The sequence below is a fragment of the Equus caballus genome, chromosome X (assembly GCF_041296265.1).
Source record: "Equus caballus isolate H_3958 breed thoroughbred chromosome X, TB-T2T, whole genome shotgun sequence".
Lineage (NCBI taxonomy): Eukaryota > Metazoa > Chordata > Mammalia > Perissodactyla > Equidae > Equus > Equus caballus.
The window spans coordinates 142,189,156-142,217,015 of NC_091715.1; the positions used below are offsets into that span (position 1 = coordinate 142,189,156).

General features: G+C 41.3%; 1 protein-coding gene across 1 annotated transcript; it reads left to right on the plus strand.

The window, feature by feature from the left end:
- LOC111771545 (uncharacterized) lies at nucleotides 1-27,860 on the plus strand. Its single transcript, XM_023633766.2, has 4 exons — nucleotides 1-581; nucleotides 26,071-26,209; nucleotides 27,110-27,292; nucleotides 27,484-27,860. Exons 1-4 carry the CDS (start codon nucleotides 418-420, stop codon nucleotides 27,775-27,777), a joined length of 780 nt encoding a protein of 259 aa, XP_023489534.2. The 5' UTR covers nucleotides 1-417; the 3' UTR covers nucleotides 27,778-27,860.

Genomic DNA, 27,860 nt, shown 5'->3' on the forward strand with positions numbered 1-27,860 from the left:
GTTGCTGGTTACCAAGCCAGAGTCCTCGCCTGCCAGCCCATCCACCCAGCAGCCCGCCTGTCTGTATGTCTCCCCACCCACTTGGCCACTGGTTACCCACGTCCCTCAAGTTGCTTCAGTCCCGGTTGCTTTGGCTGCCTAGACCAGAGGAATACCTACAAAAAGGATTCTTCCTATGGTAATCTACTTGTGAGTCTCCTGGTGAAAGGAATGAGTCATACAGTAAAGACAATCTGGTCAATTTAGCCAATTCTGCTCTTCGTAGTTCCTCAGGCTTTGGTGAGAACAGATGACATTTTAAGAATCACCCAGCTGCTTGAGCCCAGGACTGACAGCCTGTTTCCCTGGGGCTTCTGCAGAGACCACTCTGGGCAAGAAATGAGGGAACGTGGCTCAGGAAGATGACTAGGCTGGATAATGCTACCCTCCTCTCCATGGGAGACTGGTGTTGTTTTCTACCCACCAAGCACATTTTCACCATTTGCCATTGAGCAGCCAACAATGGAGAGACTTGGCCCTTTCAGGAACTATCAAGGTTGGCTGAGCTTGAAAGCACCTTCCTCTGGTTCTGGGCACACAAGGTAAGTGCATCGTTTGTGATCATGACCAAACCAAATCCTACTCTTAAATCAAGTGCTTGCCTCAGTTACGAGCTCCCATCTTTGTATTCTTCTGGGAATATTCTATTGTTTGGCTTTTTCCAAAATGCTAAAAGGGGAAATTTGAAGTGTGATGGGTTACCTCCCTGTTTAGCTAGTCGCACTGAATTCTGGGAATCCTTGGGCCTGGTGATATCTTAGCTCTTGTTCTCAAGTAATTCGTGAGGTAAAATTCACGTTGATGACATTATAGTTTTTAAGGCATTTTGACAGCCACTATCTCATTAAAACTGCACAAAAATCTAGTGAAGGCCACACAGGACAGGAATTGTCATCCCATTTTATAGATGAAGAAGCTGAAGCTGAAAGAGGTGAAAAAACTGGTCCGAGGTGAAACAGCCCCAAAGTGGCTGAACCGAGACCCGAACTTAGATTGTCCCTTTTCCAGGTCAATACATCTTTCCCTCCCTCACACTAGCAAGTGCTTTGCCTGCGAGGGCTCATGTGAAGCCAGTTGGCAAATGACATTCATAATAGTCATGTTGGAGAGGGGTGGCAGCCGAATTGGGCTTAACATTTTGCATTGCCATTTTTGCAACTTTGCTCAAGTGGTGCGGAGTCAGATTGCTTTGGCTTTCAGCTCTTCAAGAGGTTATCTCCTGACAAATATCTGTGCCTTCAACAGATCAGCTAATTCACAAGCGTGCTCTCTGACCTTGGAAATTCAAATCAGTGTACTTTGGTTTTCACTAAGAAGACTTCTTTTATATCTAGAATCACAGAATCTTAGAGCTGGAAGGAAATTTAGATCATTAACCCAATTTTCTCAGTCAATAGGCTAGGAAACCGAGGCTTAGAGGGAGTAATAGTCAAGGTCACCCAGCTTGTTAATGGCAGACGTGAGCTACAGGGGCCGCGTCTTTTCTTCATATTTCAGAAGAGCTACCATGGGGCAGAGGGAGCAGATTCTCCCCGTGAGTCTTCAAGGCTTGGGAGCGGGACCCACGGCAGATTTGGGTGGGCTCTGAGGAAGCTTCCCAGTCTTTTGTTTTTCACTCCGGGCTTCTTTGGCTTAGGGGCATGCAAGGGAGATGGCTACTGAGGGGTCAGAGAAGGCTATAGGATAGGGTTTGGGGACTCTATCAAGAAAGCTCATAGAAGTCAGACAAGACTGGGCAGGAAGCTACGGCCCACCACTTAGGTGCTTTATGACTTCAGACAAGTGACTTAACCAAAGTTTTGGTCTCTGAGCCCTCCCTTACTTACAAGATGGGTGTAATACTCATTCTTGGGAATATCAAATGAAAGAACAACATATATATATATATATGTGTGTGTGTGTGTGTGTGTGTGTGTGTGTGTGTCTAATGTTTAATAGACATTTAGTAGACATTTCTATTAATAGATAGGTAGAGATTGATGATAGATAGATAGGGAACCCATGGAGTGATGTCACTCCCCATAAATAGGCAGCCCACAAAGTCCATGTCCCTCTTGTCATTGTTACCACCATCCTTTAGGTTTCAAATGGCACCAGCGGCCAAGCAGCATTAGCATTAGCACTGAAATCCATCTGTATGCTGGGTCTGTACAAAGGTGATGTCATTAACTGTCAGGGCTGTTATAAGAATTAGGTGAAGAAAATATCACTGATGGATTCAGCATATATTTGGATAGAGTACCTCTCCCAGAGTCTGGCATACAGGAGACCTTCGGAAAAGTGTGGTGAACCAAACATCTGTGGAATGAATTAAAGAAAGCTCTGAGTGTATCAGGAAGTCCTCTCAGTGGCCAATAATGCCCATGTGCTCAGATGAGTTGAACAGTGATCTTATGTTGGTGTTTGTGAAGAGTCCCATAATCTTAATAACTACAGCTCTCTGGGGTCACATTTTAGGTCCTAAAAACAGTGGGGAATATGGCTAAGTGGGAGCAGCATTCAAGTCAAAGTTTCTGCAGTGGCAACTAGTTGAACCTGACTGGCAATTAAACATGGGCACAGAGGTGATCTGCTTTCATTTTTCTCCTATGACTAAGCAACTGAACTGACTGAAACTAGGAGCACAGATGCCACTGGAACTGATTGGAATCTTCCCGGGCTCTGTGCCCTGAGGTCGGTAGATGACTGCAGCGGCAACATGATTGTGAACAACTGGGGAATTCCAACATCTCTGGGGTAGGAGGAGGGAAAGTAGCCAAGGCTTTCAGTGCTATAAACCAAATAACCTGAAGCTTCTGTGGGGTTACCTGCCTCGGGGGGCGGGGGGGGGGGGATCAGATTTAGCTAGAGTCTCAGGGCAGATGGAACTGGGTGTGTTGTGTCACTTATGAAGTGAGTGCTCGCTCTGCGCCGTAAAGAACCCAGTCCAGGCTCTGGCACTGAGAAGGTGCTTAGCAAACCTTTGGTGAATGAGTCCAATTGGAGACTCATGGATTATCAAGCACCCAAAAGAGCTTTTGTTTATGTGGGTTCTATCTATTGCTATTTAATATAATGGAAATTAAAGCCAAGAAAATTTAAATATTTCTTTGTTCATTTTGAATAACATTTTTTATGAAAAAACTCATTTTCCGTGGCATTGTTTTGTATCTTTGCGAATCTCTTTAACATCTGGCTTCATAGAAGATGGCTGGATTTTCCTGTTTCTCCCTTCAATCTATTGTGATATATGCCATGCAGCCTCTTGAAAACTCCACGGGGGGCTGGCCCCGTGGTTGAGTGGTTAAGTTCACGCGCTCCACTGCAGGCGGCCCAGTGTTTCGTTGGTTCGAATCCTGGGCGCGGACATGGCACTGCTCATCAAACCACGCTGAGGCAGCGTCCCACATGCCACAACTAGAGGGACCCACAACGAAGAATATACAACTATGTACCGGGGGGCTTTGGGGAGAAAAAGGAAAAAAATAAAATCTTTAAAAAAAAAAAAAAACTCCACGGTACACTCATGAAAGAAAAAAACCTAATGCCTTAGTATTATTACGAAAATAGTCTTGATCTAGTAGACTCCCTTAAAGGCGCTCAGAAACCCCGGCCATCCGGGGAAATGCTGCTCTAGGGCACACATCTCACAGGGTAATTCCTGGGTCATAGGCTGTGCACGTTTGTAACCTCACCAAATACTTCTAAATCGCTCTCCAAAGCAGTCGTGACAGTATGTACAATCAGCAGCAGCGTTTTGGAGTTCCAGTTTCTCACATCTGAGTCAAAATTTGCTATTATAAGACTTAAAATTTTACCAACCTGAGGAGTATGTTTTAAGTTTGCATTTCCATGATTACTACTGAGATTGAATATATTTTCATAAGTTTATTTAGGTTCCCTCTTCTGCGAACTCCCTATTACTGTTTTTTGCAAAACTTTTAATTTTACGTGTTTTTTGAGTATTGATTAATAAGAGCTTTTAATATATTCGTTATATATTCTACTCCTTTATCAGGAATAAGTGTTCTAAACAGTTCTTCCATGATATTGCTTGACATTTATTTTTTCCCAAGACGACTTTTGATGCACAGAAAATTTTAATGTTATCAAAATTATCAATTTCTTTTTACAGTTTATGCTTTTTGAGTCTTACCTATTTAATTCTTTCTTACTCAGAAGTTATAAAAGTGTTCTTAAAATTTTTATTCTAAGAGTTTTAAGAATTTTATTTTCCTATTTAGTTATTTAATCTGTCTGAAAATTGACAAAGATTTTTGATATAAGGTTAGGTAAAGATACAATTTTATGTTTTTATCTTTTATATAAAGATAACCAGCTGTCCTAGGATTATATGGTAAACGTGCCATCATTTCCCCCACTTATTTCCATATATGTAGGGAGCTGTTGCTGGATTCTCTATTTTGTTCCATTAGTCTGAGTAGCCACACTTGGCTTTTCTTCTTCAAAATATTTGGTTATTCTTAATCCTTTACTCTTAAAATTTTTCCGTGAGATGCATAATACATACCAAAGAATATAGAAATTGTTCACGTACAATTTAAATTGTAAAATGAACACGTAACTAGTACCTTGGAAACCCCTGTAAACCTCTGCCCGATCACATCATTCTCCACCCCCGAAGACTGCTGGTGAAGGCTGTCCCTAAGGCCAGCTTAATCGTTCACCTGCTTCTCATTAGAGTTTTACTAACTGTTTATGTAACCCCACTATATATTTTTTAGTGTTGCCCATTCCTTGTATAAATGGAAACATATTACATGTTTTCTCTTGTGACTTGCTTCTTTTGCTCATTATGTCCCTGAGATTCAGCTTTGTGAGATGCATGTAACTATAATTTATTCATTTTTCTTGCTACGTAATATCCCACTGTATGAATATACCACAGTGTATTCTACTATTAATAGACACGTGGGTAATTGTTCAGGTTTATGCACGTTTCAAATAGTTCTACAATGACTATCCTTTTATATGCCTCTAGATGCACCGATGAAAGAGTTTCCCCCAAACAAGGAATGTAATTGCTGGATTCTAGAGTAAGGCACGCCAATTTGGGCAGGTAGTGACAAACTTTTCCAAAGTAGTCATTCCATCGCTACCGGCAGTAGATGCAAGTTCACGTTGCCACACAACTTGTCAACAAATATTCTCTAACATTTTTAACGTTTGCCAATTTGGTAAGTATGGAATAGATCTCATTTTAGTTTTAATTTACATTTTATTTATTAAAATGATCTTAAGCATACATTTAGGGACTCATGCAGTTCATTTCCTTCAAAATGTGTCTTTTGCCCAGTTTTTTTATTAGGTTATAATTTTCTTATTGATTTTTAGGAGTTCTTTATATATATATAAAGTATATATATAAGTATATATATATACTTTTAAAGATTGGCACCTGAGCTAACATCTGTTGCCAATCTTCTTTTTTTTTTTTATTCTTCTCCCCAAAGTCCCCCAGTACACAGTTGTATGTTCTAGTTGTGAGTTCCTCTGATTGTGCTATGTGGGACGCCACCTCAGCATGGCCTGACGAGTGGTGCCATGTCCATGCCTGGGATCCAAATCAGCAAAACCCTGGGCCGCCCAAGAGGATCGCACAAACTCAGCCACTCGGCCGTGGGGCTGGCCCCCGGAGTTCTTTATATATTCTAGATATTAATTCTTTACCAGCTTTATACACTTAAATATCTTATTCCAGCATGTGGCTCATCTTGTTACTTTCCTTGGAGGCTCTCTTTTTTTGGAGGTTCTTAATTTTTTGAGGGGGGAGGGGGAAGATTGGCCCCGAGCTAACATCTGCCACCAATCCTCCTCTTTTTGCTGAGGAAGACTGGCCCTGAGATAACATGCGTTCCCATCTTCCTCTACTTTATAGGTGGGACGCCTGCCACAGCATGGCTTGCCAAACAGCGTGTAGGTGCACACCCGGGATGTGAACTGGTGAACCCAGGGCCACCAAAGCAGAACATGCGAACTTACTGCTGTGCCATCGGGCCAGTCCCCAGAAGTCCTTAATTTTAATGTAGTTGAGTTTATCATTTTCCTTATTGGTTTGTGCTTGCTCCTTAAACTGAGGTCCTAAAGTTGTACTCCTGTATGGGCTTCTAAATATCTGATAGTTTTGCATTTTACGTTTAAGCCTTCAATACATCTGTAAGGGATTTTCACATGGTGTGAGGTATGAATCTCTTACCGTTTCGTTTCTTTTTTTACATAGATAAACTGTTCTCCAAGAACCATTTGTACTATAGTCCATCCTTTTCAATGCCCTGCAATTCCTTCTCTGTCATCAGTCAGGGTACTGTGTGTTTGCATTCGTTTCTGGACTCTGTTCTATTCCAATGGAGTATTTGTCTACCCTTGCACTAAAACCACATGGTCTTAATTACTATAGTTTTTCTCTTGAATTATTTTTTTAGGAAGATGTGATGTAAAAGAAACACATAAATAAAATTATTTTAGGCATCAGTGTAACATCAAATAACAAATTTCTCATCCGACAAATCCTTAATTATCATCAGAAGAGGATCATAAGCACACAGTATTCACAGCGCTTTATTTCTGTTGAGTACTGTGAATCTTGATGCCTGGCAGAATTTATTCTCCTATCTGGATCATTGTCTTTTGGAATGTCTTGGCTACTTTTTGCTCTTTAGTTTTCAGCATAAATTTTAGAATTAGCTTGTATTACACAAAAAAACTTTGGGAATTTTATTGGAATTGCATTGAATATATAGATCCATTTGGTAGAGAATTGATATTTTTAAGATATTGACTCTTCCTATCTAAGATCATGTTATATGTCTCCATTTATTTATGGTTTTTAAAAGAGTTTTTCAATGAAGTCTCATAATTTTATCCATAAGGGGCTGGCACATAACTTGTTACATTTATTACTAAAAGTTTTATTTTTTTACTACTATAAATGATATTTTTTTAGCTCAGTAGACTGTACCTTTTAAAGCAGATTTAGCTTTATAGAAAGATTGCTTGGAAAGTACAGAGAGTTCCCATACATGCCCTGGCGACCCGCCCCCCATACAGCTTCCCCTGTTATGAACACCTTGCGTTAGTGTGGTACACTTGTTGTGATTGATGAGCCAATATTGAAACATCATCATTAACTAAAATCCACAGTTTAAATTAGGGTTTACTCTTCGTGTTGCACATTCTATGAGTTTTGACGGATGTGTGACGATGTGTATTTACCATCACAGTATCATACAAAATAGTTTTGCTGCCCTAAAAACCCCTTGTGCTCCACCTATTAATTCCTCCCTCCCTCCGCCTCTGGCAACCACTTATCTTTTTACTGTCTCCCTTGTTTTGCCTTTTCCAGTATGTAGCCTTTTCAGATTGGCTTCTTTCACTTAGCAACGTGTATTGAAATTTCCTCCATGTCTTTTCATGGCTTGATAGGTCATTTCTTTTTAGCACTGAATCATATTCCATTATACCACTATTTGGATGTACCACTATTTTTTATCCATTCACCTACTGAAGGACAGCTGGATTGCTTCCATGTTTTGGCAATTATGAATAAAGCTGCTATAAACGTCCATGTGCAGGTTTTCATGTGGACATACGTTTTTCACCTCTTTTGGGTAAATACTCATACGATTGCTGGATCACGTAGTAAGAATATGGATATTTGGTCTTATAAGTAACTGCCAAACCGTCTTCCAAGGTGGCTGTACCATTGTGCATTCCCATCAGCAACGAGTGGGAGTTCCTGCTGCTCCAGCTCCTTGACAGCATCTGGTATTGTCAGTGTACCAAGTTTTGGCCATTCTAATAGGTGTGTAGCTGTATCTCATTGTTTTAATTTGCAATTCTCTAATGACATATGATGTGGAGTATCTTTTCATATGCTTATTTCCCATCGGTATGTCTTTTTTGATGAGGTGTTTGTTAATGTCTTTGGCCCAATTTTTAATTGGGTTGTCTGTTTTCTTATTGCTGAGTTTTAAGAGGTTTTTTTTGTATATTTTGGATAACTGTCCTTTATCAGATATGTCTTTTGTGAATATTTTCTCCCAGTCTGTGGCTTGTCTTCTCGGTTACGGTTTTTTTGTAGATGCCCTTTGTCAGGTTGAAGAAGCTCCTGTCTGTTCCTAGTGTGTTGAGTGTTTTTTTATCATGAAAGGATGTTGGATTTTGTCAAATGTTTTTCTACATCAGTTGAGATTATCATGTGATTTTTGGTTTTTATTCTATTGATATGACATATTACATTAATTGATTTTCAGATGTTGAACCAACGTTGCATTCCTGGGATAAATCCCACTTGATCATTTGTTATGTACATGTTACTGGATTCGCTTTGCCTGTATTTTGTTGATTGTGCTGAATATTTTTGCATTTTGGAACTTTTTTTCTGGTATGTAATTAGGTTACTTGTAATAGTTTGATCTTTTCTGGTCTTTCTTTAAAACTGTAGGAGGAAACAGAGCAGCATTTGTTCTAGAGTTAGTTATTTCCTACCACCAAGGCAAGACTCTTCTGAATACTCTACCCTATGCCCTGTGGGTCATGAGGTTTCCAGTGTGGCTGGTGGGAACTGACTCTATTCCCAGCCCTATGAGGACTAACTCCAAGTACAGAGTCCTTGAACTTTGGGGGAAGATCTTCCTCCAGCCTCGGCTCCTTTATTCAGATGTATGTGCTGATGAGTACTCTGCTGATACTTGAGAGAGATCCTCTGTGAATCTCCATCATTTTCTCTTTGTGCAGGTCTCTCTTCTTTGGTACTCTGTTCTACCTAACTCTAGCTGCCTTGGTCTCCTCAGGGTCTCAGAATCCTTCCTCATCTTCAGGGAAACACAAATCAGGTGTGGTGTAGTGGAAAAAGAACTGGGCTGTGAGTCAAAAGGCCTGGTTCCTAGACTCTGCCATACCATTGCCTCATTGTATGGCCTTGATCATGCATCTGCCATTCTATGAGCCTCAGGATCTCTCTGTCTGTTTAACAAAAGCATTGCTTGAGATGACTCTTCAGCTCTAAAATGCATAACAACATACATGTGTCTTGTGCTTCACAATTTACCAATAACTCTCATATTCATTTTCTCATTTATTCCTTCTCCAGATAACTCTGTGTGGTAGTCAGGGCAAGAATCATTATTCTATCTTATAGATGAGGAAACTGAGTCTCAAAGATGTTATATCACAAGGCTAATAAATAGTAGTATTTGGACTCAAATTCAGGCTTGTCAAATGTTTCCCTAAATCCAATGCTCTTCCACTTCACATACTAAATTTCATGATCCATGAGTTTCATTTGTCCACTCAACCAAAGCTAATTGATTATGTGTCCCAGGTTCTGTGCTTTTGGGGCAGCAGACAATTTTAAGAACATCTCAGTATTTACCGGAAAGCAACACCAACCATGAGTCAATTTTTCTTGAAAAGAACACTTTTATATTAACCAGCAGATAGGCAGCAGGGTTCATTCAGTGTGGTGGAAAGCCCCTCATATTTTTGCCATCTCAACTAAGATATCAGCTGGATCAGCCCAACCCAAATGGTTATTTGGTTATTTTCAAGTTCTGAGCTTGCTGGTTGAGTATGGCATTTCCCTTATTCCCTTGGAGGCACTGTACATGCTGACCAGTTGTCCTCTTTTATAATTACTACTTAGAACACATTTGATGTTGCAGTCCAAAAAAGCTGCTGGTACTAAAGAGAGCTGTTGTTTGTAGCAGGGAGGCTGGACCTTGATGTAGATCAGCCAAATGTGCCAGGGCCTGGCACTATGATGCTCAGACCTCTCTGATGCCCCCGTATAGGCTTGGCAGCAGTGGGTTCTTGGCAGTGCCTTTCCCCAACTTCCCAACTTGCATAGTTTCTCTTCACATGACCCTCAGGCTACTGCAGCTCATGAGGACCTTTAAAGACCAGTTTGGAACTGGGTATTAGCAAACTGCACACAGAGGATGGTTCTTGTGGGAGTTCTCTTAGTCATTCAGCAAATATTCGTTGAGTGCCTGCTTTGTGCAAGGCAGTGTGCTAGATGATTGAAATGCAGCAGTGAATAAAGCAAAGGTTCTTCCCTCATGGAACTTACAATTTAGCAGGGTGTGGGGGCCTGGAATTGGCCACCCCAAGAGATGTCTCTTTGGCATGAGGATTGTTTGGGGCTGGTTACTTTGAATCAACTGCAGACAGGAAAGCAACTGAAAAGTAGAATTTACCTACCCTTTGTTAAGAGACATTTACATTTGTAAGGGAAATCTCCATCTGTAAAGGTGTCTCCCTCTCTGTACCAGGAAGAAGGGGGATGACCTTATCTCTAGAAACTCTTATCAATGCAGAAGGCAAGGACTTAAATTTGCATAATAATCATTCTTGTTTACTGTGCTTGTCTGGTAACCTCCTGTAACTGACTCCCTCCACCCCCAACATTCTCCTTTGTCTTTAGCTGGAGATGATATTTAAGGTGGTGGCTTCAGCCATTTTGGCGAGTTGCTCAGCTTGCCTGAGCTTCTTCCATGTATACATGTTATAAAGCTTTGTTTAATTTTCTCCTGTTATTCTGTCTCATGTGAATTTAATTTGTTCTCTGGCCAGAAGAACCCACAATAGGTAGAGGAAACGTCTTCTTCCCCTACAAGGGGAAGACAGATAGTAAACATGATCCATACATGAATTTTATGATGGTATATTAGAAGATAACAGCTATTTATAAAAGTGAAAAAGTAGAATAGGGTAAGGTAGATTGAGAGTACAATGTATGTGTGCGGGGGATGTGGTAAGGTTGGGGCAGTACGCTGTATTAACTAGGATGGTACAGACAGGTCTCATTGAGAAAGTGGCATTTGAGCAAAGACTTGAAGGAGGTGAGGGAGCTAACCTCATGAAATTTTGGAGAAAGAGCATTCTAGGAAGAGGGAACCATCAATGCAAAGGCCCCGAGGCAGGAGTGAGGCACACATGTTTGAAGAGCAGCAAGGAGACCAGTGTGGCTGGAACAGAGAGAGCAAAGTAAGTGGCAGAAGAAGATCAGACAGGTACCAGGAAAAGAGACCAGACTACATGGCCTTACAGGACATTTTAAAGACTTGGAATTTTCCTCTGAGTGAAATGTGGAGCAAAGTGACATGATCTGACTTAACATGTTGGATGGATCTCTTTGGCTGCCATGTTGAGAATACACTATAGGGGTCAAGGGCCAAAGCAGGGAGACCCTTTGGAAGTCGAATGAAGTAATCCAGGTAAGAGACGAGGGTGGACTGGACCAGGGTGGTAGCAGTGGGGGTAGTGAAAAGTGGTAGGATTCTGGATATATTCTGAAGGTGGTGCCATCAGAATTTGCTGACAGATTGTTGTAGCATGAGAGAAGTGACAAGTTGGATGCATATGTTTGTGGCATGACAAAATGGAAGGATAGAAGTCCCATTCAATGAGAAAGGGCAAGTCATGGGTGGGCAAGCTGGAGAAAAAGATCAATAATTTAGTTTTAGACATGTTGAGTTTGAGATATCTTATGGTCACACAAAGCCCTGTATGTGAATGTTTGTAAAGGCTTTATTCACAACTTTCAAAACTGGAAAAACCTCAAGTGACCTTCAACAGATGAAAGGATAAACACATTGTGGTACATTCATGCAATGGAATACTATACAGCAATAAAATGAAATCAACTATTGATGCACACAACCACACTGATGAATCTCAAATGCATTGGGCTAAGTGAAAGAAGCCAGACTCAACTGGCTACATACTGTATCATTCCATTTACATAACATTCTGCAAGAAGCAAAACTAAAGAGACAGAAAACAGATCAACAGTTGTCAAAGAATGGAGATGTCAGGTGGGGTTGACTACACAGGGGCACGAGGAAATTTTTAGGGGTATTGGAAATGTTCTATATCTTGCTCCTAGTGATAGTTACACACTCTGTGTTCATCAAATCTCGTAGAACTATACACTAAAAAGGTGAATTTTATTGTATGTAAATTACACTTCAATAAATCAAGTTAAAATATCATATAGCCCATTCTTCAAGTTGCTGGGGTAAAACACATACTACTTGAATGAAAATAAATGAATCAATGAACGTGAGGCAGCGTTGGTGATACGGAAGAGCAATTGCCTTTTGTGAATCAAGGTTTTCCTTCTAGATCCTTATAAAGTAGTAAAGACCTTTATTTTGATTCCAAGTGCTAGCATCTGAAAGTGGTGAGCAATCCTGGCCACTACTGTCAAGTGCACAATGTATGATCATCATAGACTCTGATGGTCTTAGTCAGGGAAGAGCATGTGGATGAAAGCAGTCATACAAAGCATTTGGGTCTGTGCCTTTCTGCTGTGGGGTTTGTGGCTGTGCTTCGTGTGTATCAGAGGGCAACTTTGAGCTGGGCCCCAATGGGAAATGGAAAATGGAAATTTCTGGAAGGGTTTTTTAAGGTTGCCTATTGTACAAATTTAGCCAAAGAGACTTTTCTTGATTTTCCTAAATAGTTTGCCCTAGTTTACATCTGTGGGTTTTTGTTTAGATAGCAGCTGTAGAGAATTATAGCTTCCAGCCTCAGGCTTCCAGATTCTATCTTTGCACATTCTGAAATCAGTCAGTTATTTTAGAGTCTTGCAGCTTGAGGATTCCCTCAGAGCTCTTATGGGGCCCATCAAAAGGAAGCAGCCTACCTTGGCCTCTGCTGTCTTGCTCTGCCTTGATTTTGCAAAGTTCCAAGCGAACACAAGAGTTATGGTACTTTGTCAGACACAGAGGAAGGCTCTACATCTGTCCCAGGTCCTTGGAGCTCCCAGTTCTCATTATTAGCTTTGATAGAAGCTTCCAGTGGGGCCTAGCTAGACAATAGTCCATAAGCCATTGCCATTAGATGGATTAAAGTCACAAAAATCAGCCTTGGACTGCGACCTGCCTGTAGCTTATCTTAATGCCACAAGAGCATTGAAATGAATGCCTCTAATTAGCCAGCCATATGGCTTTGCTGCACACATGAGCCCTACCAAACACAGTCAATCAAAGTTTATGGGCTTGTTTCCATTCAGTCCCCAGTCTCATGTGCCCTTTCCCCCCTCTACCATTGTTGTTGCTGTCCCCTCCACCTGGAATACTCTCTTGCTCCCAGCCCTCCCGGATGCGCTGTTGAAATTCTCCCATCCTTCAGGGCCAAGTTCCCATCCACTCTCCTCTGGGAGGCCCCTCTGAAACTCTGCCCTGGAACACTTCGTCTCTCCATTGACCCTCCTGAGTGATACATATGTCCCAGTCTTAATACTCTTTCTAGATCACAAGTGGTGGGAGGACAAAGACAGGGTTTAGTCATCCCTGTACCTGTCCAGCCCTACCCCTCCTGCACCCCCTGCTCCACAGCTCGTCTCTGGGTCTACCACAGTGCCCTGCTCAGAATGGGCAATTAGAAAATGTTTGCTGACATGGAAAGCCAGAAGTCAGAATGAGCAAACGATTGAAATTCTGTTCTCTTCATCTGCCCATGGGAAATCAGATGAGCTTTGAGTGTACACCACATGGCATCCAAATATCTAATATTGTCTTTAAGTGTTAGAATTTCAATATACAAAACTCAGTTATAATTAAGACTTCAAAACTCTACGGATTTCTTCCACCTCCACATAGAAATTTAAAAACATTTCAGCAAACAAAAATGAATGTCTGCTCGAGTTTGAGAAACTAGTGGATTCTGATTGTTTAAAGAAAACTTCAAAGCAGAAGGGAGCTGAGCAGCATTTAATTTAAAGAAATCATCTGATTATAGGTGAGACACTATTCCCTGTACAAATGGCAGCAAAAGGCTGCATGTCGATTAGAGAAAGGAACACAAAACTAGAATTTTAATTCATACCTTATCTGATTTGAAACCTGAATTATTTTCTGTTGTGATTTATATGAGATTAGATCTCTCTGCTTCCACTAAATCAAGCTTAACAGGAGGAGATATTGCAAATAAACAATGTTCTCTCAAATGGTGTTTTTAGTATTTTCATTAAAAATGAAATCTAGCTGAGCTTTTTACTGCAGACATTGATGGCTCTATAAATTTTGAAGAGCCATGCGCTAGAATTCATGGACTCCTAACAAGAGACTTATGGATACAGCAGGACTCACAAAGCACGGGCTTAGAGCCCAGGAAGGTCTGAGCCTCAGTCTTGTCTCTGCTATCGACTTGGGGAAGTCCCTTGTCCTCCCTGGGCCTTGGTATCACATGTAGAGAGAATTGAATTATGGTTTTATTTTCTGTCAGTGAACCTTGGGCAATGAAGTAAAGAGAGTTAAGTTGCAGTTCTCCCACTGTTTTATGTTATTGTTCATTATTTAGTTTATTTGCAATCACACCCTATGATTTCTAAGAACGTTACCAACTTAAAAGACTGACATGGTGTCAATACTTTTTAAATGCCTCTGGCATTTCAGTCTCTCTGGATGTATTAACCTTCCTATCATTGTGATGAGTCAATGTTAAAGTCAAACAAGAAAATGTCAAACTCCTGTCAATTTCCTCACTTGTGTTTGCTACTCTGCAGAAACATCATTGAAAGTATTGTATTAAAACATCCCTTAGTTTAACTTCTTGCTTCTTCATTTGCATTAGAATGCACTGTTTAATGCATTGTGGCAGGGAGGGGTCAAGGTGCAGGCATCAAATCATACTGGGAAACTGGGTTGCCAGCACTCAGAATCTAGCCATTACACCACCAACATTTGTGCATTACCCGACCCATGGATGCCTACGGAGATCCATTTGTGGGCCTTGACACAACATATGGCACTCCATGTAGTGGGATCCAGCCGAGAGTGGCCTGGTCATTGGCACTAGGAACAAGATCCTGGTTTGGGTCCTTAGACAATTCATCCGGTTGTCAGAGGGAATCACCTATCTTTTATCCAGCTGTTCTGACGTCATGTACTGGGCCATATTAAAGTGGGGTTTGCTCACCTGGAAGGGCCTATTTTGTTGCCCTGCATTGATGGACGATCCAGAGATAGTTTCTTTCTGAGGGATTGAGGTGTTGAGCTAGCCGATGTCCAAGGTCCCATCCAGCCAGGAATTTCAGTAGATATGGCTTGTGGAAACAGAAATCTTATGTCTGATGAGTTAGCCTTGCTCTTCAAAGACATACTTCTCCATTTATCTCCCTAAGCATCCACATATTCCAGTTAGAGGATTTCAGTGGCATCTCCGCCTGCTTCAAGAAGGGAGGTAGAGGTGAAATGATTTTCTTTTTAAACCTGGTTACTGCTCTGCAAAGTAGTCAAGTTTTGACTGACATTATTAGAAATTTTGACTGCAAAAATAAGCAATGAAATTTTCTTATTTCTGGGAATTATATTGATTTTGGTGATGAACATTTTCCTTGGAGTTTCATTTTTGCAGTTTGGACTCTCAGCCAGGCCTCCCCCTAATATCCTTTAAAAAATAATCGATGCTATTCTTTGAAGAACTGTTAAAAATTATAGAGGAAATGAAGGAATATTTCCCACATCCTCCATTTTAAAAGAGATTTTCATGATAAGGAAAGCTAGTGTCCAATACAGACGCACTCAGAAAGTTGACAGTCCACTTGCAGTAGCCACTTTACAAATTAGTGATAGTTTTATTTTTGTCAGTATAACTGAAATTGCTTAGTGAAGTATTGGTCTGATTATTCTTTTCATGAAACAAAATCCAGAATGTTATCTACTTTTACGTCAGAACCTGATTCGAGCTTTGTTCTGTTTTGAGCTTTACAACCTATTTTAAAAATTAAATTACTTTTCTTCTGCAAGTCTTGGTATGGTCTGAGGCTCAAACTGATGAGGATTTTTAGGCTGCTTAATTTTAAAATGGCTTATGATGAGGATTTTTAGGCTGGTTAGTTTTAAAACTACAGATGAGATTCAGGCTCAAAGGAGTGGAATTTGTTTGCCCCTTTGTTGGGAAACATTTACATTTCTAAGGGAAACCTCTATCTGTGAAGATGCCTCCCTCTCTGTGCCAGGAAGAAGGGGGGATGGTCTTATCTCTAGAAGCTCTTAATCAATGCCAGAGGCAAGAACTTAAGTTGGTTACTGTCTGCCAACCTCATGTAACTGACCCCCCCCCCCACAAATCCTCCTTTGTCTTTAGCCGAGGATAAAATTCAAGCGGTGACTTCTGCCATTTACTCAATCCGGTTTGATTCTTATCTAAAAGTTGTGGGACCGCCAAATGGCCAGACCATACGGGCACTGATACCATTTTAACTTTTTTACATATTCTTTGTCTTGTAAAGAGATGACTCACATACCTATGCCTTAAATTTAGTCCTAACCCTCAACTCGGGGCAGCAGCAGCAGGAGCTCTGACTGCCCGTGGGTCCTGTCCCCACGCACCAGCTCTGCCTGCCCATGGGTCCAGTCCCCATGCCAGCGGGGGCAGCAGCAGCGGCTCTGCCTGCCCATGGGCTCTGTCCCCATGCCAGCGGGGGCAGCAGAAGCGGCGGCAGCAGAAGCTCTGACTGCCCATGGGTCCTGTCCCCATGCCATTCCACACTATTCTCTAAATAAAAGAGCACTACTGCCAGATCTTGAGAGTCTAAGAAATCTTTCTTTCGACTCCTCGGCTCACCGACCCCGCATCAAAACCATCTTGACTTTTTTTGACTTTGAAAAATGTGAATGCACAGTGATACTGCTATTGGTCCTATTACTTTTTTTATTGAATTCAACAAATATTTGTATCTTTAGTGAGGTACCAGTCTCCTTGTGTGTTTTCAGTGGTCTGCAGCTCTATCAGCCTTAAAAAAGCAGGTGGGCTCTATGAACCGCAGGTATACTGAGCAAAGGGCAAGATTCTGGAAAGTGGAACAGACTTACCAAACGGCAAGTCCTGATATCGACCCTGATATCAGTTTCCCCACACTAAACCCAGCATATATGGGGTTAAAACCAAAACACTCATTCCCTGCTTACTCTCTGGCTTCCTGGCTCCAGAATCCGCTATCCTCCATGGAGACAGACACCGTCAAGGACTAGCACCTGGACCATCTCCTCCCACAAAGAGATACGAGCTGGTGGGAAAGCTGCTGACCAGCAAGGTCACGAGCTCCCTCCTCTCCGCAAGTGTCTCAAGGCCAAAGACAGGCTGGTGGGAAAGCTCCAACCAGCAAGGCCATATGCTCCCCCTCCCCTACCTAAAGCCCCAAATAAAAACCCTTCCTTTTAGCTTTTCGGGGAGTTTGGGATTTCAGCATTAGCTGCCCTCTCTCCTTGCTCAGCGCTGTGCAAAAATAAAGTTCCTACTTTCTTCCACAACCCCCGGTGTCAGAGATTGGCTTGCTGCGCAACGGGTGAGCGAACTCACTTCAGGTTCGGTAGCAGTCCCAAAGAAAGACCTCAAGAGCGCTCTCAGCCTACCCACTGAAGAGGTGACCTGATAAACAGATGAATATGCATGTGGTTTTTCTCTTTAAGGAATGCCAGCTCCATTCATGTCTGCCCTATTCACTGCTGTGTTCTCCAGTGCCTGGAGCAGCACCTGGCACTTAGTAGATGCACAATAAATATTTCTTGAGTGTGCTAACTGTGGAAAGAGCCTTCTCACACTGAGCTACTGTGAGCTCTTTTCAATAATATAGTCCCCCAGAACATTTAAAATCAAATCTAATTTTAACAGAAATGCATATTAAAACGTTGTCTTCAAGAATATGCCTCATGTAAAAAGACATGCGTTTAAAATAGAAGATTACTTGAGACCATTTTTGAAACGAAGAGGTTACCTAGGTCACTGTTCTATTCAAGAACTGATGTGACTCCTTGATGGTCATCACTTCGATTTCTAGCTCTCACCATGCTTGGCATTTGAGCACCTCCATCAGCTGCTCTTTCCTGCCTTTGTAAGGACTCAAGAGCTCTCTGGTTTGGATTACCTTGGAGGTTAACTACGCAACCTTCCATATGATGCTTGAATCTTTTCTCCAACATCCCCAACAAATGTTCAAGCAGCCTCTACTAATGAGGAGTAGGCGAACGAGTGGGCCTGGGCTTTGCAGTCAGACAGACCTTAGGGTGAGTCATGCACAGGTTATTTCACCTATCTGAGTGCCACTAAAACAGGGGTAATGACACCTCAATTCCTAGTTCGCCATGATGATTAAATGCAGTGACATGTGAAAGCAATGAGCACAATCAAGACAACTCTGGGTGAAAAGTCAGGGGCCTCAGCGACAGCGCTGAATTCTGTAATTCTGTTCTGCCAGGAAATAGTCTTTCTCTGCTCCCATCTGAAACCACTGGTGCCCAGATGCTGAGACCCAACCTGTTACCCAGGAAGTCTGGAGCAACCTCAGGTCAGGATCTCAGCGTGCTCAGCATGCTGGTTGGTCTGGCTGCTGGTCTCACCCTCACCTTTCAGGAACTGCCTTTGTCGTCATCACTTGCCTGGTGTTTCAGTGCCTACCTTTCAGGACTTCCCTTGCTCCCGTCCAACCTCTCCTCTGTCCTGGGGCTCACTAGCTCCCTCCCACCCTAATGCCCTCACACTAATTTCCACTGGCCTGCATCTTTCTCTAGTGCTAACCTTCAGATGTCAGGAGCAAAATGCCTCACCAGCTCCCCAGACAAGAACAGGTTCATTGGCTCTACGTAGCGACTCTCTGCTGCCACCCATCTCCCATTCTACAGCAGTCGTCCCTCAGGTAGGCAAGGGCAGAGCAAAGTTCCTCATTTCCCTCCCTTGTTCCAATACTGTTGTCTCCTCTAACTTTGATGTAATGTTGCTGCAACATTTCTCAGGATTAAGTCTGGGAAATGTTTTCATATCTTCACAAGATAAAAGGGAAACTTTGCCAAGTGAAATTGATCATTATAAGGTGGTGAGAATTTTTTTCTTCCAAGGCTGAAAAAGATCCGATTTCTCTTTTGTTTAGTCTCAAATTCAGTGTGCAATCACATATGTGAGAAAGACCTACTGTGTGCTGGGCATTGTGTCAGCCACAGTAAGGGATACAAAGTCAAGTGAGGCACAGCTCTGCCCTCAAGGACCTTGCGTCTGGCTGAGCATAAGGGTGAATACATGGGAAAATACTCGGCAGTGTCCTACATGTAGTAGTAGAACTCTGTGTCGTTTGGGGAGGCAGGGAAGGGGATTCAGAGAAGTGAAAGGTGACTTCTACAAGAGGGGTTTAGGAAAGACGTCACCCTGCTCACCTGCACCAGGGGCCTTACCCAGTGAAATGTGGCCCCAACTGCACCTTTGAATCCGCTGGGCAGTTTTTGAAAAGCTGCAGTCTTCCAGCATCAGACTTTCTGTAGGATGGCACTTAAACAGGTGGCGAGCCAGTGCAGTCTTTTAAATGGGGGCGGCGAGTTTACTCTTGGCAGAAGCAGTATGTTTTGAGAGTTGTCATTTCTGACGTGCATACTATACAAACAAAACTTTGTTTTCTCCCTTTCGTTTCAAGGTAGGAACTTGAATATCAAAATGAATCAGGCTGGGGCTGGCCCCGTGGCCGAGTGGTTGTTTGCATGCTCCGCTTGGGCAGCCCAGCGTTTCGTGGGTTTGGATCCGAGGCACGGACATGGCATCACTCATCAGGCCATGCTGAGGTGGGGTCCCACATGCCACAACTAGAAGGACCCACAACTAAAATATGCAACCATGTACTGGGGGTGCTTTGGGGAGAGGAAGAAAATAAAAAGGAAGATTGGCAACAGATGTTAGCTCAGGTGCCAATCTTTGAAAAAAAAATAAAATGAATCAGGCTGATTTCCTTAGAAAAATCAAAACATCTAATTATCTAATGCTTCCAACATGCTGCTAGAATCTGGTCCTCCAGTTACAGTAGAGAAACAAATAGTTCCTAGGGAAAGGATGAGTATGCTCTGGATATGTGGAAGAGAGGGAAAGGCATTCTGGGGGGTGGGATGAACGTATGGAGGGCAGGGGAAAAATGAGAAGAGGAGATAACGCAATGACAATGGCAATGAGCCCAAATGCAGACCTAGACTTGAATCTAGGCTCTTTGCCTTTTACTACTGTGTGACCTTGGACAAGTCTCTTAAACTCTCTGAGCCTCAATTTATTTTCTTTAAAATGAGGGAAGAAAAATAATAGTCCTATCTTATGGGAGAAGATGTGAGGTCATACATGTCGAGTGCTTGGTATAGTGCCGAGCAGAGTCAGTGCTCAGTAAGTGGTGGCTTTTACAAGCAAGGACAAGGCAGGCTCTGGGACAGAGAAGAAAGAGCCCAGATGGAAAGGAGGATATAACCCAAGTTCTCTCTGAACACTTTGTGGTTCAAAATAGCTCACAAAGCTGGAGGCAGGAAATCTTGGCAAGACATTTAACCTCTCTTAACCTCAGTTTCCTCATCTGCTAAATGGAGTTTTTTTTAATTGAGATATAATTCACATACCATAAAATCTACCCTTTTGAAGTGTTGATAGTATGTTCACACTTTTGAACCCATCATTACAATCAATTTTAGGACATTTTCATCAACCTAAAAGGAAACCCATACCCATTAGCTGTTACTCTCCATTCCCTCCCTCCCTGCAGCACTTGGCAATCACTAACCTACTTTCTGTCTCTGTGGATTTGCCTATTCTGGACATTTCATGTAAATGGAATCATACATTATGTGGCTCAGTGTCTAGCTTCTTTTACTTAGCATAATGTTTTTGAGGTTGTAACATGTATCAGTACTTCACTTCTTTTTATGGCTGAAAAGTATTAAATTTTATGGATACACTGCATTTTGTTTATCTGTTTTTCAGTTGATGGGTATTTGGGTTGTTTCCAATTTTTGGGTATTGTGAAAAATCCTACCATGAACATTCACTTACAAATTTTGTGTAGTCATATGTTTTCAGTTCTCTTGGGTCTATACCTAGGAGTGGAATTGCTGGGACGTATGGTAACTCTATGTTTAACTTTTTAAGAAACTTCCAAACTGTTTTCCACAGCATCTGCACCATTTTACATTCCCACAAGCAATGTATGAGGGTTCCAATTTCTCCACTTCCTCATCAACACTTGTTATTGTCAGTCTTTTCTGATTATAGCCATCCTAGTGGATACACAGAGGCAAAACAGAGACTCTAATTCCTGTTCTTTTATGAGAAGTATAGATAGATAATTATAAAGAAGAGCTTAGAAAACTATAAAATGTTCATCAAGTATTAGTAACAAATAACTGGGTTCGTAGCCTGGGTTTATCATGAATGTTGGGTTTTGGAATTTCTTTTGTGAATTGTAGGGAGCTAAGGCAGGATTTAGAGGAAGGAAGTATTTTTAGAAAGATTCATCTGGCACTAGTGAAAAAATACTATAGCTATTTCAGAACTCAAATAGCTTCATTTCAGATATTTGTGTATGTCAGGGTAATTGGTGAGATTTTCAAAATTAAGACACGAAAACAAAAGTGGCTTCATTTCTCTGGTGTTGTTATAAAGTGAAAACTAGCTAAAATGATGCCCAAAACTTGGCCCTTTATTGAATTTTCTGCTCTAGACCCTGCCAAGTGAGTCACTGCATATAAGAAGTCTGGCTGCTTTTTCTATGCTGAGTGCACTGCCAACTCCACCCCAAGTCAACCTTAGGCAAGTCACTTAGCCTCTTAACTTTCCTCATAAGTTTGCTGAAGCTTAAATGAGATAATACCTATGAAAGCACCTAGCACTGTGCCAGGAATGAAGTAAGTGCCCAGTAAAGGCAGTTTTTTCTTGTTACTGTCAGCCTGGACAGTCGGGCAAATCCCACAGTGGACCCACAGCGCTAAGGTTAGGGCCAGACTCAGAAGGACTGACCTATTTTGACTAAGGTTTATCATTTATTTTTATTATATTCATTATATTATTAATAATTTGGTTGCGGTATAGTAGACATACAGTAAACTGCACATATTTAAATTGTGCAATTTGATAAGTTTTGGCACATGTATGCATCCAGGAAACCATGATCAAATAAAGATAGTGAATCTACCCATCACCCCCAACATTCCTCGTGCCCCTTGGTAATTCCTCGCTCCTACCCCCTCCACACCCCCACTTCCCAAGCTACCACAACCTGCTTTCTGTCACTATAAATGAGTGTGAATTTTCTAGAATATTATGTAAATGGAATCATTCAGTATGCACAATTTTTGCTCTGGCTTCTTTCACTCAGCATAATTGTTTTGAGATTCATCCATCTGGAGTGTAGCAATAGTTTATTCTTTTCATCGCTCAGTAGTCTTGTATGCTGATTGTATGACTATACCACAGTTTGTTTATCCATTCATCTGTTGATGGACATCTGTACACTTTTCAGTTTGGGGCTATTACGAATAAAGCTGCTATGAACACTTGTGTACAAGTCCTTGTGTGAATACGTACTCTCATTTCTCTCTGATAGATACGTAGAAGTGAACTGGCTAAATCATGCTGTCAGATGTATGTTTTTGATTTTCTAAGAAAGTGCCCAACTGTTCTCCAATGTGCTTTTGCCATCCCACTAGTTGTGTAGGACAGTTCCAGTTCCTCTGCATCCTTGCCAACACATGGTATAGTTAGGTTTTTTGATTTTAGCCATTCAAATGACCATGTAGTTGTATGTTATTTAGGTTTTAATTTGCATTTCCCCACTGACCAATGATTTTGAGCGTTTTCTATGTGCTTATTAACCATTCAAGTATCTTCTTTGGTGAAGCGTCTGTTCAAATCTTTTGCCCAGTTTTTAAAATTGGCTATCTGCTTTCCTATTATTGAGTTTTGAGGACTCTTCACATATTTGGATACAAGTTCTCTATCATATATATGGTTTATAAATATTCTCTCCCTGTCTGCTGCTTGTCTTTTAATTCCCTTAACAGTGTCCTTCACAGAGTAGAAGTTTTTATTTAACTTTGATAAAGTCCAATTTATCAATTGGTTCTTTTATGGATTGTGGTTTGGCGTCACATCTAAAAATCTTTGCCTAACCTAACATCACAACCATTTTCTCCTATAGTTTACTATGAAAGTTTTATAGTTTTCAGTTTTACATTTAGGTCTTTAATCCATTTTGAGTCAATGTTTGTATGTGATGGGAGATATAGATGATCAGAATGCTATTTTTTTGCATATTAATATTTAAGTTTTACAGCACCATATGCTGATAAGACTATACTTGCTCCACTGAATTGCCTTTACACTTGTCAAAAATCAGTTGTTTAGATACGTGTGGGTTTATTTCTGGACTCTATTCTGTTCCATCGATCTATTTATCTATCTTTATACCCAAACCACATTGCTTTGATTATTGTAGCTTTGTAATAACTCAAAATCACGCACTGTTTGTCCTGCAACGTTGTTCTTTTCTAAAGTTGACTTAGTCTTTTGTGTTTTCATTTGAATTTTAAAATCATGTTACCAATTTCTCCAAAAAACTTATTGGATATTGATCGGGATCAGTTGACCCTGTAGACCCATTTGGGAAGACTTCCACATCTTAAAACTACTGCGTCTTCCTACCAGTGAACAAGGGCTACTTCTCCATTTATTTAAGCCTTCTTTAATTATTTCAGCAACATTTTATAGTTTTCAGTGCACAGGTCCTTCACATATTTTGTTAAATTTTCCCCTCACTTTATCTTATTTTTAGATGATATTGTATTTTTTTATTTCAATATCTGATCATTGATACCAGATGGAAGTAAAGTTGATTTTGTACATTGATTTTGTAATCTGCAACATTGCTAAACTCATTTATTAGTTTTAGCAGCATATCATCTGTGAATAAAGGCAATTTTACTTTTTCTTTTCCAATCTGGATGCCTTTCATTTCTTTTTCTTGCCTAATTGCCCTGTTGAATATAAGTGGTGAGAGTGGGCATTCTTATCTTGTTCCTGATCTTAGGGAAAAAACATTTATAGTCTTTCCCCATTAAGTTTGATGTTAGCCGTGGTGTTTCTGTATATTGCTTTTATCAGCTTGAGGAATTTTCCTTCTACTCATAGTTTGTTGAGTGTTTTTATTATGAAAGAATGTTGGATTTTGTCAAATGCTCTTTCTGTGTCTATTGAGATGACCATGTGGGTTTTTTTCATTTAACCAATTAATATGGGGTATTACATTGATTGATTTTTGGATGTTAAGCCATCATTGCGTTCTTGTGATAAACAGTACTTGGTCACGCAGTATAATCATTTTATTGGTTGCTGGACTCAGTTTGTCAGTATGTTGTTGAGGATTTTTGTGCTTATATTCATAAGGGCTATTGGTCTGTAGTTTTCTTTTCCTGTGATGTCTTAGGCTTTGGTTTCAAGGCAATAGTGGCCTCAGAGAATGAGTTTGGAAGTGTTCTCTCCTCCTCCATTTTTTGGAAGAGTTGGTGAAGAATTAGTGTTAGTTTTTCTTTAAACATTTAGTTGAATTCACCAGTGAAGCCATCTGGGCCTGAAATTTTCTCTATGGGATAGTTTTAAACTGCAAGTTCAATTTTATTAATGTATAAAGGGCTATTTGGGTTATGTATTCCTTCTCCTTCTTCTGCTCTTTTTTTTTTTTTTTGCCTCCTCCTCTTCCTCCTTCTTTTACTCAATATTACTAGTTTATTATAAAAGATACAACTCATAAAGATCCGAAAGGAAGAGATGCATAGGGCAAGGTATGGGAGAAGGGGCACGCGTAATCCATGCCTTTTCCATGCGTGTCACCCTCCTAGAATTTTGATGTGCTGAGCAACCTGGAAGCTCTCCAAACAGTTTCATTTAGGGATTTTATGGAGATTCGATTTCATAGGCATGATCAATTAAATCATTGGTCGTTGGTGATTTACTCAATCTCCAAGCCCCTCCAACCTCCCCAAATGTTGAAGGTGGGGCTAAAAGTTCCAACCCTCTAACCGCATGGCTGGTTCCCCTGGCAGCCAACATCCTTTCCAGAAGTTATCTAGGGCTCCACCAAGTCACCTCATTAGCATAATCTCAGGTATAGTTGAAATGTATTTCTTCTTGAGTGAGCTTTGGTAGTTTGTGTCTTTCACAGAATTTGTCCATTTCCTTCAAGTTGTCACATTTATTGGCATACATCATTCATACTATTTTCTTATTATTTTATTATCTGTAGAATCTGTTGTGATGTCACCTTTCTTGTTCTTGATATCAATTAGTTGTGTCTTTTCTCCTTTTGTTGTCATTTGTCTCCCTAGAGGTTTATCAATTTTATTGTTTTCTCAAAGAATCTCCTTTTGGTTTCATTGATTTTATTTGTTGTTTTTCTGTCTTCTATTTCACTGATATTGTTTTGGTCTTCATTATTTTCTTTCATCTGCTGTCTTTGGGTTTAATGTGCTTTTTTTTTATATAGATTCTTAAGGGAGAAGCACAGGTCACTGATCTGAGGCATTTCTTCTTTGAAAATATATGCATTTAGTAATATAAATGTCCCTGTAAGTACTGCTTTGGTGGCATCACATAAATTCTGTTATGTTGTGTTTTCCTTTTCATTCTGTTTAAAATATACTCTAATTTCTCTTTGATTTCTTCTTTGTCTCATGAGTTAAGAGTGTATTATTTAGTTTCCAAATATTTGGAGATTTTCCTGATGTATTTCTCTTATTGATTTCAAATTTAATTCCATTGTGGTCAGAGAATAAAATTCACATGACTTGAATCCTTTTAAATTTATTGCGACTTGCTTTATGACCAGAATATTATCTTAGTAAATGTCTCATGTGCGCTTGAAAAGAATGTGAATTCTAATGCTATTGAGATTATTCTGTAAATGTCAGTTAAGTTAATTGAGAACATAGTTCAAATTTTCTATATCTTTCTGTCTACTTGATTTTTCACTTATTGAGAGAAGGGTATTGAAACCTCTGACTATGATTGTGGACTTGTGTCTTTCTCCTTGCAGTTCTATCAGTTTTTGTTTCATATAGTTTGAAACTCTGCTATTAGGAGCAAAATATTTAACACTTTTGTTCTCTTGATTAATTGACAACTTTATTATTATGAAATGACTTCCTTAGCTTTGATAATATGCTTCATCTGAAATCTCTTTTGTCTAATGTTAATATAGCCACTCTGCCTATGGCTAACTCCATCATCTCTTTCCTACAGGGACAAAACCCAAATGAGAGGCCCTCTGTCTAGGGAGATAAACGGACTTGGTGAAGATCACAAAGTGTCTCCACCAAGAAGCTGGAAGCTTGTTATAGCTGTTCAAAACAAAGAATTCCACCAATGTCCCTCTAGAAAGGTAAGGTCTATTTCTCCAGACAATCTCAGGAGAAGGAAAGGAGTTAGGATGCTAACAGTGCCTGTAGTAAAATAAGGTAATAAAAATATCTTGTGGGTGGAGATACATGTTGAGAAGAGCTTTGTATATAAGGCACACACGCCTCCGGTTAAGCCAAGTCCCTTCCTAGGTGCATTCATCAGTTTTAGGTTGTAGTTTTCTGCATGCAAACACCCAGCACAACTTGCAGCATCTGCCTCATCCCCCTACATATTAAAACCTCAGCCTGGATAGGACACCCACTGAGATGAGCAAGAGCCTCACGTTTGAAACAAGACTAGAATACCCAGCAGAGCAAGTTTATTCACTGAAGTCTTGACAGCTTGAAGGCAGTGATTTCAGAATGGAAAACCGAAAACTGAGGAGAGCTATGTGGACACTGGGAGGAGGAGGTGGATGAAAAAGATCCCTGGTAGTGGCCAAGTGAAGAATGGTCTTCAAAGTGTGTAGGAGGGAAATTAGGTGATTCACACCTGCTCGTAGAGTTCAATATGGCCACATTACCATGGATAGACTGAAGGTGAGACATACAGAAACTGGGTAGTGGTGAAGGGGGAAGGAAGAGAATGAAGCAGTGAATAGGGTGGCTGTGGGGAACGGTTTGGAGGAAACATCCTCTCCCTGCCATGTGTGCCACCAGCATTGACTGGGGAGATGAGGAGGGGGGCAGGTCAGTTTGGAAGGCTCTTTAGGGGTGCCCCCTTCCCCCAACCAGAACATCTTGGTTGCTCCCCATCCTCCCCTAGAGGTGTCAAGGTAGAGCTTTGTGATGTCTAAGCCCAACCCACGGCTGCCATTGGCTGGAGGAGAGCCTTGCTGACCAAACAAAGCTGAAGGGTGTGGCCCCTCTCTGTCCTATAGAGGGGTATATATAGGCAGGTCAGCAGGCCTGGAGTAGACAGACCCCTGGGAGGCGCTGACATGGCAAAGGCGACCGGGAAATCCCAGGCTTCTAGCACAGTCACGGAACAACCCTCGCCAAAGAACAAAGAGAGGAAGATGAGGAAGGGCTCCTGTCAACCCAGGTCCGGAGGCAGTGTCAAGGTGAGATGACCCCGCCCAAGCTCCTCCTCTTCCCCTTTGACTCCCCCCACCAAGACTCCGCCCCTGTCCTTGCCTGGCACACAGCCCCTCCTCAGCCCACGTCCCTTCTCAGGAAGCCCCTGTTCCCACCCATCCCCCCAACTCTTCCCTCAAACCAGTGCCCTTCTGGGCTCACCCTGTTGTCTTTCCAGGCGGCCAAGAAAACTACGTGGGCCAAAAGACCCCTTCGAAGGAGATCCACTAAAAAAGCCTCTAGAAAACGTCCCACCTCTTCAGTCAAATCTAAGGAAGTGAGAGGAACAACCCTATTCGGTCACTATCACAGGCTGAATGAAGAGCTGAATCAAGATAAGCCAGAGGAGGACGCAGAGAGCATGGAGAAGCCCAGCACTTCATGTGCCTACCTGCACCACCAGCAACTTCAGAGCGAGGCCAGAGACCTCACAGAGGAATCATCTGAGAAGTCTCTAACGTCTGACCCCTGAGAAATGGCCAGTGGTGCCGACGTCATTTGACAGCAGCAGGGTGCCCTGATGGTGATTTCAATAAAACGGACCTGTTGTGAAAA